We start from the raw sequence: 12,269 nt of genomic DNA, 5'->3' as shown, positions 1-12,269 counted from the left end.
AATTAAATAAGTAATAAAAAAATAATAAAATAAATAATAAAAAATAAGAAATATAATAATAAATAATAAAATAAATAAATTATAAGAATTATTTATATTTCTACGCTTATTAATTATTTACAACACGAAAAAAATATTTCACCTGGAACAGCGATAATTTTCTCTAGAATAGCGAAAGTCTTAACTAAAAAATCTAAAAATTTTAAAAAATTTTTTTTGTTTTAAAATCAATAATTCACAATTCTGTTGGAATAATTATTTGTTGATTCAGTAAACATATTTCACAGCTATAGAATAAAGTACAAAGTGCTATTTTAAAATGTTCTACATAAGGTTTATTCTCACTGTCTCGGTTATAATCCACATTATTTATAAACAAAAATATCTTGAATGTGTTTTTCACCAGAAAGAAGTTATAATTAGGATAAATAATTATCTCTTTCTTCGAATATATATAATCGATCTTCCCGTCGAATTTTTTTTATTCTTACACTTTGTGCAAATTTAGACTCTAATTATGGAATAACAGTTTTTAATTTTAGACTCACAAATTCTTTTCCTTGTTTATATAAATTATAAACCTTTTTTGAATTACAGGATTTGTTTTTACAAATTAACATAAAACAGAGAGATTCCATCATTTCACTCATGAGATTTTCGTCTTTGATACTTCTTCGAGATAAATATCAATTTCTTTAAAATTCTTACATCAAATTTCTTTAAAACTTTCTTCTGATTGTATTCGTCTTTTATTGTTTTCGAATTTTTGAATGTATAATTTTTACCTATTTTCTTATTTCAATTCTTGTAAAATATTTCCATATTAATTATTTTATGATCCTCAAGTTTAGAACGTTCAAATGAACGATTATTATTTTATCACTATTATTAATAATAATAAAATTTATTTATATTCTTGAAGTTAGTTTCTTACTCAAAAATATTTAATAATATTTATTATTATTTATTATATAGATTTTTAATAGTTTATTTCTTTAAATTTGAATTCCATTAGAAAATATATTTAGTAATTGAAAAAAGTTAATTTCTAACACAAAGTAAACACTTAATTTTTATTTATTTTTTTATTTTATTGCGTCATAATTCTTGTAAATATTTGAAAAGAAAGAAATTTTGTTCATTTAAACCTTCAGAACTTTATAGACTAATTTTTTTAATCCTAAGTAATAAAAAATTGTCATATAGTGTAGAATTGTAAAGATAGGAATCGAAATAAAAAAAATATCAAGATTTCTGAAATTCGATATAAAAGTAACGAAAAAATTATTTCACTGAATTTAATTTTATACAGAAAAATTTTTAAGACCCCTCTAATATTCTAACAAACGAAATGAAAGTGAATAGATTTTAGATAGGAAAATGGGAAGAAGAATTTATATTTATTTCTGATGTCACGATTTCAGTTTTAGAATCACGAGAATTTTTTTTTAGAGAGAGAGAAGTTATTTTTGTTTAAGTACAAGTTTTGTGTTAATTTTCTGTTTTAAAATTGAAATTTAGAAAAGCTTGTCTTAAAATTTTCTGTATCGACAAGTTTGAAAGTCAATAATTATTAAAGCGTAACAAATAGTGTTTTGACGATTAGTTCATTAATAATCATCAATAAAGTGATTAGTTTCGTCTGGTTTGCCGTTAATTGTAAAAGAAACTGTTCTATTAAAAATGCATTTCAATTTATTCACTTTCCATCTTTTTCAGTAATTTTATGTTATTATTAACGACTACTGACATTATTACTATTATTATTACTTTTATTACTATTGGTATTATTATTTTGATTATTTTCAGTATTATTACTTCTACTTTTGTTATTATTTTTTAAATTTAATTTGAATTATTATACTTATTAGAGTTCATTATAAACACGAGTAACTATAGCAATAATAATTAGCATACAATTTTTCTTTTTTAATGTCTTCAATTTTATAACTAATTTATTGAAAATCATTGAATTCTTTCAAAGAATCAAAGAATTTTATCAAAGAACTTGAAAGAAATTGAATTCTTTTGAAGACTTTTATTTATTTATGAAAATAATTGAATTCCTTCAAAGAATTTTATTTTTGAAAATAATTGAATTTTTGCGAAGAATATTGATTAACATTTTTAAAAATCGTAAATAAATTCTTTAGAAGAATATTTCTTTGAATTTTTTTAAATAATTTAATTTATTCACGAAATTTTATTAAAATTGTATTGAAAATAATTGAAATTCAAAGAAAAATTTTATTATTAAAATAATTAAATTCTTTCGAAAAATGCCTTTCTAAAATTTAAAAAAATAATTGATTTCTTAGGAATCATTTATTAAAATTTTAGAAAAGAATTGAATTCCTGCAAAGAATTGTACTATTTATAAAAATAATTAAATTCTTCCGAAGAATGTTATTATTTATGAAAATAATTTAATTGTTTTGAAGAATTAATTAAAATTTAGAAAATAATTGAATCCTTTCGTGAAATTTTATTTAAATTTTTAAAATGCTTGAATTTTTTCAAAGAATTTTGTAATTTCTGAAAAAAATTGAATTCTTACAAAGAATTTTGTTATTTACGAAACAAATTGAATTCTTGCAAAGAATTTTGTTATTTATGAAAATAATTGAAATCTTGGTAAGAATTTTATTAAAATTTTTGAAAATCCTAAATAAATTCTTTTGAAGAATTTCGTCGAATTTTTTTTAAATAATGGAGATTTTTTAATAATTTTAAATCAAAATTCAAGTTTTTAAAATAATCATGGTTGTTAATAATTGAAATTTAACATTTGATTATTGAATTTTATTAAAATTTTTAGAAAATAATTAAATTCTTTCCAGAATATTATTACACCTATTTAAAATATTTTAATTCATTCAAGGAATTTTATTAAAATTGTATTGAAAATAATTGAATTTCAAAGAAAAATTTTATTAATAAAATAATTGAATTCTTACGAAAAATTCTTTTCTAAAATTAAAAAAAATAATTGAATTCTTCCGAAGAATGTTATTATTTATGGAAATAATTAAATTGTTTCGAAGATTAATTAAAATTTAGAAAATAATTGAATTCTTTCCAAAAATTTTATTAAATTTTTTTTAAAATAATTGAATTCTTGCAAACAATTTTGTTATTTATGAAAATAATTGAAATCTTGGTAAGAATTTTATTAAAATTTTTGAAAACAATTAAATTCTTCAAAAGAATTTCATTAAATTTTTAAAAAATAATTGAATTTCGTTGAAGAATTTTATTATTTATGAAAATATGTAATTGAATTCTTGAGAAGAATTTTATTAAAATTTTTATAAATAATAAACAATAATAATTATCTATTTTTGTAAATGAATTTTGGAAATTTTGATTCTTAAATTATTCAATAATTGAACTTTATAACTGAAAATAAAAAATTTTGTAATTTGCATAATAATACTAAATTAAATATCATCGCTAGCCAATATTTAATGACAATACAATATTGTTAATAAAAATAAAAAAATAAAATAAAAATAATTAAAAAAAATGTTGAGATAAATTTTTGTAGAAAGCCATATAATTTAAATAATAAATAATAATAAATAAAAAGAATGATAATAGTTATCGTATTAATTTTTTAATTAAATTGTAACATGAAAAAAGATTTTAAAAAGAAGCTTTTTTAATTTTTTATATATTTATTTATATTCATATGTTTATTTTTTATAAATTCTATTTGTATTGTTTTATTATTTTTTTTGCGGAACATTGAGAATGATAAGGATTTCTAGTTGCTTTTTTTGCGCAATTATAAACAATATATTGGTTATCGGATGAGCACGACATTTTTACACGCTGAGTGATATAGTATTTTGTAATTTGCTAATTCGGTGAAACAAAAGGTTTTCTTTTTCCCTGCTTTTTATAAATGCACAACTGCTAATTTAATAAATGCCAACGTTTGTGTCTATATGATTATCGATCGGTAACTTTATTTCGGTCGTTAGGTCAACGACTCGAAGAAAGTCATGAAAGGTAATGATCTATGGCGCATCTGAAGAGATTCAGACGATTTATGCATAGCGGTTTTGCATATTCCTCAGCAAAAGGAAACTTCAAGTTCATTACTCCATTTGTAGTCAGTTTCTTTGTTTTTTCTTTTTTTTTTTTTTTAATTGAAAAAGAAACATTTTTTTTCCTTTAGTATTTTTTTGTAGTATTTAATTCTCTACTTTTACTTCTTTATAGTATTTAATTCTTTATTTTTACTTCATTATAGTATTTAATTTCTTATTCTTTATTTTAATTCTTGATTGGACTTTTTTTCTCTTTTTGATTTTTACTCGCTTTTCTTTTTTTCTTTTTTTTCAATTTGGAAATTTTTTTCCAGTATTTTTTGTATCGTTTATAATTTTTTTCTAATGGTTTTAGTTTTTTTGTTTTTACTCGAGAGTTTTTGATTATTATTTTTCTTTCAATTTTCTCCTTTCTTTTTACTTCAACTTTTTTTCTTGTTTGCTTTTGTTTGAGAAGTAGAAAAAAGTTGACTATTTTTGTCAATGGAAAATTAGAAAAGTTTTTTTTTCTTTATCAATTTAGTTTGTATTAATTTAATTTGAAATTAGATTAAAAAAATTTAATAGAATTTAAAGGAAAAAAATTATTAAATGAGTGAAATTTAGATAAAGACTAAAATTAATAAAAACGTATTTATAAAAAAAGTAATTATTTCTCTAAAGTTTTGAACAATATAAAGCGATTGAAAATTTTTTGTTTGAATATTTTCAAAAATTATTTTATTGAAAAGGACAATAATGTTAATTAAACATTTACTTTCTTGAGAATTAATTTTTTTTTAATATACAAAACATTTATTTTTAAAAAAATGCAAATTAAAAGGAGTAAAAATAATTGTTGGTTCATTTGAACATTTGAATCGTTATCAAAATCCTGTTTGATTTTCGTTTAAAAAATTAATAATTTATTTTATTATGAAAAATTAATAATTTATTTTATTATAAAAAATTAATAATTTATTTTATTATGAAAAATTACTAATTTATTTTATTATAAAAAATTAATAATTTATTTTAGTGTAAAGAATGAATAATAATTAATTTTTCTGTAAAAATTTAATTATTCCTATAATTAATTTTAGTACTAAACATTAATTTTATTATTGAATAAGCGAATTTCTCTTCTTCTTTTAAAAAAAGTTAATTATTACGTATCAAATTAAAATCAATTAAATTGTAAAATTTATTAATTAATTTAGCTCTATAAGTGAGTAATAGACACAAGAATATGTAATACTCCACTTCGCATGGGTAAAAATAGTATATCTTTTGCTCTAATAATCCTGAACAATTGAGTCATGCCTATATATATGCATATACCTGCATTTATAAAAATAAACCCCATATAATGAATCCTAAAACTCTTAAGACTAATTAACTAATAATTCTTTTTTTTCTTTTTTTTTCGAGAAAGCATACCTAATCGACACAGTTGATTTTAGAAAAAAAAATTGAAAGATAAATTAAAAAACCTGTCATTTTATGGTTTTCATGTTTCTTTTTCTATAATTGAAATTCAATTAACCAGTATTAGAGATTTTTAGATTTGGATATATTCATAAAATTTCACTGTTATTATCACAATATTATAGACATTGATAATTATATAGTAATTCCGGTTTTAAAAACATTTCCGTTATAATCGTTTTCCTTTTTCTTTATATTACAATGTCAAATGCTACCTGTTTTTGTATTTTATTCTCAATTTCGTTGTTTTTTAGAAAGTTTATTTTACTGTAAAAAACAGTTGTGTTCGTTGGGGACATTTTTACACTTTTTTTTTGTTTTCTTTTCTTCGGAAAACATTATTTATAATATGAGCATAAATAATTAACAGTTATTCTTTTTTTAAACTTTTTTAATTTATTTTTTTTAATGTTTTCAATTTTAAAATTTATCTATTGAAAATCATTGAATTCTTACCAAGAATGTTATCAAAAAAGTTTGAAAATAATTAAATTCCTTAGAAAATTTTTATTGTGGATTAAAATAATTGAATTCTTGCAAAGAATTTTATTAAAATTTTTGAAAATCCCCTAATTAAATTATTTTGAAAAATTTCTTTGAATTTTTTAAAAATATTGGAGTTTTTTTAATAATTTTAATTAAAAATTGAAAGTAATTGGATTTTATATTATTACGAATTTTTTTCAAGTATTTTAATTAATCGTCTTTGTTAATAGTCAAAATTAAACATTTGAATTTTGAATTTTATTAACATTTTTAGAAAATAATTAAATTCTTCTCAGGAATTTTATTAGAATTTAAAAAAAAATTGAATTGATTTAAAGAATTTTAGTAAAATATTGAATTATTACAAAAATTTCTTTAATTTTTTAAATATAATTGATTTTGTTAATAATTGTACCTAATTAATAATTTTACTATTAAATTTCATTGAAATTTTAGATAAAAAATTCCATTAGAGTTTTTGTAAATAATTAAATTTTTTGAAGAATTTCTTTACGTTTTTTGAAAAGAATGTTTTTTTTAATAATTTTATTTGAAAACTTTGAAAATAATTGAATTAAACAAATAATTTTTTTCAACTTTTTTAAAAAATCGTGCCTATTAATAATTATAATACCTAAATAATTTGATAATTGAATTTTATTAAAATTGTATTGAAAATAATTGAATTCCTGAAAAGAATTGAATCCTGCGAAGAATTTTATTATTTATAAAAATAATTCAATTCTTGCGAAGAATTATTTCACTATTTATTAAAATAGATGAATTATTTCAAAGGATTTATTAAAAATTTTAGAAAATAATTGAATTCATGCAAAGAATTTTATTATTTATAAAAATAATTCAATTCTTATGCAGAATTCTACTATTTATGAAAATAATTAAATTCTTTTGAAGAATTTATTAACATTTTAGAAAATAATTAAATTCTTCTGACAAATGTTATTATTTATGAAAATAATTAAATTCTTTTGAAAAATTTCTTTAAGTAACTAAAATAATTGAATTTTTAAGAAGAATTTCGTTAAAATTGCATTTAAAATATTTGAATACCTGTGATGAATTTTACTATTTATAAAAATAATTGAATTCTTTCGAAACATTTATTAAAATTTTAAGAAATAATTGAATTCTTTTGAAATTTTTTTTAAATAATTGAATTTCTGCAAAGAATTTTAATATTTATAAAAATAATTGAATTCTTCCGAAGAATGTTATTATTTAATATTTATGAAGAAATAATTGAATTGTTTCGAAGAATTAATTAAAATTTTTGAAAATAATTGAATTCTTACCAAAAATTGAATAATTGAATATTGAATTCTTGCGAAGAATTTTATTAGAGTTTTTAAAAATAATAAACAATAATAATTAATTAATTATGTGCTTAATAATTGAATTTTTTAAATTTCGAATCTGAAATTGTTCAAAAATTGAAGTTTATAATTGAAAATAAAAAATTTTGTTATTTGCATAATAATAGTAATAGAAAATTGAATATCATGTTTCACGCATAACATTTGCTAGTTATTTGTTATAATTATCAATTAATTAATATTACTAACAATTAAAATAAAAATAAATAAAATACTAACAATTAATTGTCCAATAACTAATAATTATTATAATTAATAATTACTATATATGCAATTATAATCAAAAGTGTAATCATAATTTGTAAATAATTTTTTTTTCTTTGAACGATGAGATATAATTTGTTATTTTCGCCTCTAACATCGTTTGTGCATCGTCTTTTTTAAAATAAGATCAACAGTTCAAAGTATGAAATGCCAAACGAGTGAAACATTTACATCTGACATTTTCTATACAATATTCTTATCCAACAATAATCGCTAAATGATTTTAGAAAGTAAAATAGTAAATTATTTTTGAATAGTTTATCTTGTGGAGTTTTTCTTTTCGTCTTTTCTTTTTTCATCTCATTTTAGATATATTGTTGTTTCCAGTGTAAGTTTATCCGATATCGAATCAATTACAGGTTTTAGAATTTGTACGATTTCTCTCTTGTTTTACATTTATTTATTTAATTTCAGTTATCTTTAATTAGTAGCTAATTAATTTAAACGAATGAAAATTATATTTTTTTCTGAATTTTTTTTTTGTGAATTTCTGAATTATTCTCTGAATATTTTAATAATTTTTGGAAATAGGTATCTGAATTATTTTCTGAATTTCTGAATTTAATTACATTCGTCTCTCAATTTATTTCTTCTTTTATTTCACAATGACAATCACTGTCCATCAAACTTCTTTCCTGTGTGGCAAAATTGACCTAATTTGAAATTTGAAATTTTTATAATTTTTTTTATTTAGAGGAAAATTAAAATGTTTCGTTATTTTTTATTTTTTCATTAGAGAAATAATTAAAAATTGATGAATATTTGTGAATTGCATTTACTTTGTTATTTTATTTCATTTTTATTATTTATTTTCTTATTTTATTTATTATTTTATTCCACCTTTTTTATTTACTTTTTTTATTTATTTATTTATACGGGTAGTTCCCGTGTAAAATTATATTTTATTTATTTATTTTGTTTGTTATGATAAAAATCATCAAAATGAATATTTGTTTATTTTTATTTTTATTTATAAATTGTGATAATTAAATTCGCTTATGATTTTTGATGAGCGGAAAACTTTCGATATGTTTTGTTTTTATTTTCCATTTTTATTTTCGTTTGACATTTTTCAAATATATATTCTCGAATGATAATTAATATATCGAGAGCTTTTATTGTCAATACAGGTTGTTTTGTTCTGAATGAGTCTGCGTGTGAAAATAGATCGAACCATTCCTATAATGATTTTTATTTATTGAAAGTCGTTTTGTGGTAGAATAATAATTTGCTTTTCTGCATTATAGATATTATTACCTATTGTGAATTATAGGAATTGTTTCGAAAGGAAAGGAAAAATTGACATTTGAAATTTTCCCTCGTGTTCGAATTATATATCCATCGAATTATTTTATCGTTCAACTGAATTATTATACTTCCTGATTAATGTTATTCGATTTCTTTATTCAAAAATATTGTGAAGAAATTATTTTACTTTATTTCCCCTTTACTTTTTTTTTATCTTTTTAGGCCTCGGATATTATGACTTTTTCGACTTTTTCGACTATTTTCAAAAAATGCGACTTTTTTCGACTTATTTTCAAAAATTGCGACTTTTCGACTTTTTTCCAAATGTTGCAACAAAATACCGCATTTTTAGTACAAAATGCAACTTATTTCGATTTTTATAATGTGAAAAATAACTATATAGACAAATTTTTCAAAATTATATTTTTGAATAATTTTTTACGATAATAAAATTTAAAAAATTTACTTATAATTAAAAAATTTTAGAATAATTAAAACTTCGTAAAATTTAATTGAAAATAGTTTATTTTTTTAAGTATTTTATTAAAATTTTTGAAAATCAACTATTAAAGAATTTTAATTGCAAATTTTTAAAATTAATTTTAATAATTAAATTCTCAAAAATTTTAATGGAAAATCTTTAAGTGTAAATTTTGAAATGAAAATTAATGAAAATTTTCTTCAGAAGGTTTTGAATTGAAATTTAAAAAATTTTATTTCCTGTAGAAAAACAGATAAGAAGTAGGATTTAAATATTTATTGGACAAAATTATTCAAGTTTTAAATAATTGAATTTAGAAATTAGTGAAAAGTAAGGAAAATACAAAATAAAATTTTTGTAACAACACTGAATTAAATAAAACGACTTTTTCGATTTTTTTTTTTGTATTTTTAATCGACTAAAGCGACTTTTTTTGCGCCTTAAAGTCGATCCGAGGCCTGAAATTATTTTACTTTATTTTCCCTCTTACTTCCTTTTTTATCTTTTAGAAAAATATTTTTTTGAAAATTTCTCTAAAAAGTATTGAATTACTTTTTTTTAAATTGAATTGAAGTATTTTTTAATAAGATTTTGAAAAAAGAGTTGTAAAATATAATTTGAAATGACGCACTCAACACGACCTTCTAAGACAAGCTTTTTCTTATCTCAATATTCTGTTATCTGAAATATGTCAAGACCCTGGAATGGATGCTGTGCACCATTCAATTAGTAAAGAAAGCAATTTTATTAACTCGTCTTCAATTCGCTTGTAGAGGAACGAAAAAAATGAAAAGAAAACTGGACTAATTCATCGCCTATCGACACGGATTCGGATCGGAGCAGAGGAAAAAAAAAGAGAAGAGCGAACGAGACAAATATCACATCGATTGTGACCTTCTCGGAATTGTTCGGAATCAAAAAAAGAGAAGCTGATTGAAAAAGAGAAAAATTGATTTAAAACAAAGTGTATTCTACGAAATTTTTGCTTTTCGTGAGAATTATTTTTTTTTCATCCTAAAATTGAAACCGAGTTTGAAACTATGTCATGACCAGCACCGACTCGACGACCTCATTTTGCACTAAAAGCGAGGAAAAGGATGATGATGATGTTCGTCGCATCGATTCCTCGTCCTCGAGACAAGCAACAAGACCGAGAAATTTTGGCTCCACAATTGCCCTCGGAAATTCAACATTTGAATCGCTTGCACTCGATGTTTCATTCTCAGGACTTGCCAGTGCATCGACACCAACACCAACGACAAGGAAAAGGACGACGACAAATTTTTTCACTCGAAATCCAGAGGAGAGAGATCCTGAAATTTGGGAAGATATTGGAGTTGTTGAATATTTGGAGAGAGGACTCAGTCCTGGTGATGAGAGTACTGTCGAGGATCGTGAAGAGACACTTCGACAAGTTCTGTCCGAAACAGATATACACGAGGGCGATGGAGATCTGTCGGATTTTTTATTTCACGTAGCACGAACGAAACACGGGAGGATTTACATTCGTGTCATTCGTACACTTCTCTTAAATCGAGGTAGATTTTTTTTGCTTTATTTGCAAATTTTTGCAATATTCTTACTGAATATTTTTTTTCTAAATACGAAAAAGTTACTTGTTTTGTAGAAAGGGATCGAGATGTTAAAAAAAAAATTGTGGGTTATGATTAACTTTCAGTTTCTTTTGTTTTTATTTTACTTCTTTTGTTTTCATTACATCCGCAGCTCTTGGATAAAATCTATCTTCTTTATTAATAATCATAGTATTCTGGTAATTAAAATTTTATTGAAAATAAATCCCATAAAAGAGAGGAAAAAATGTTGAATTTTAAGTAATTCGGATTTTTGAATTTTTGATAATTTTCGATAATTTTAGATTTTTTACCAAAGAGTCGAGACTATTAAATAAGTAAAGTATTTTCCAAGAGCACAAAAATAATGAAGCTTAATCCCATAAAAGAGAGGAAAAAATGTTGAATTTTAAGAAATTCGGATTTTTGAATTTTTGATAATTTGGATAATTTTAGATTTTTTACCAAAGGGTTGAGACTATTAAATAAGTAAAGTATTTTCCAAGAGCACAAAAATAATGAAGCTTAATCCCCTAAAAAAGAGGAAAAAATGTTGAATTTTAAGATTTTCGGATTTTTGAATTTTTGATAATTTGGATAATTTTAGATTTTTTACCAAAGAGTCGAGACTATTAAATAATTAAAGTATTTTCCAAGAGCACAAAAATAATGTAGCTTAATCCCATAAAAGAAAGGAAAAAATGTTGAATTTTAAGAAAATCGGTTTTTTTAATTTTTGATAAATTTTTGATAATTTTAGATTTTTTACCAAAGGGTGGAGACTATTAAATAAGTAAAGTATTTTCCAAGAGCACAAAAATAAAGAAGCTTAATCCCATAAAAGAGAGGAAAAAATGTTGAATTTTAAGAAAATCGGTTTTTTTAATTTTTGATAAATTTTTATAATTTTAGAATTTTTACCAAAGGGTGGAGACTTTTAAATAAGTAAAGTGTTTTTAAAGAGCCCAAAAATAATGAAATTAGATTTAAAATTCCACTAGTATTTCGTAAAAATTTGACCTGGAAGTCATGGAAAAGGTATGGAATTTTAAATTCGGATTTCTGTTGGAATCCTGCCAAAATGTTATGTTTGAAAATTTTAAAAATTTCACATGTTAACGCAAAATTTTGAAAAGTAAATTAATTTCCAAATTTTTTATTGCAAAAATTTTATTTTGAACTAATTAGAACAAAAATGATTCTACATATAAAAGAAGACTTGAAAATAAATAAAATTCTGTTTTTCTTAGAAAATAATATTAAATAATATTAAAAAATCGTATTTTGCATTTTTATATTAGTT

General features: G+C 20.9%; 1 protein-coding gene across 5 annotated transcripts in view; it reads left to right on the top strand.

Annotated features, from left to right (window-relative positions):
* LOC122498050 (trafficking kinesin-binding protein milt) overlaps positions 1-12,269 on the top strand; it is an 83,182-nt gene that overhangs the window by 38,394 nt on the left and 32,519 nt on the right. For 2 of the 5 annotated variants that reach the window (XM_043605569.1, XM_043605567.1), the window contains exon 2: positions 10,092-10,933. The exons of 2 other annotated variants lie outside the window; for them this stretch is intronic. In XM_043605569.1, the coding sequence (XP_043461504.1) occupies positions 10,441-10,933 (493 nt within the window). In that variant the 5' untranslated portion in view covers positions 10,092-10,440. The remainder of the gene's footprint in view (positions 1-10,091; positions 10,934-12,269) is intronic. One more of the 5 variants, XM_043605568.1, reaches the window with a different exon arrangement.

This window comes from Leptopilina heterotoma, unplaced genomic scaffold (genome assembly GCF_015476425.1).
Source record: "Leptopilina heterotoma isolate Lh14 unplaced genomic scaffold, ASM1547642v1 Lhet_141, whole genome shotgun sequence".
Taxonomy (NCBI): domain Eukaryota; kingdom Metazoa; phylum Arthropoda; class Insecta; order Hymenoptera; family Figitidae; genus Leptopilina; species Leptopilina heterotoma.
This window is presented reverse-complemented; position numbering and strand designations above follow the sequence as displayed.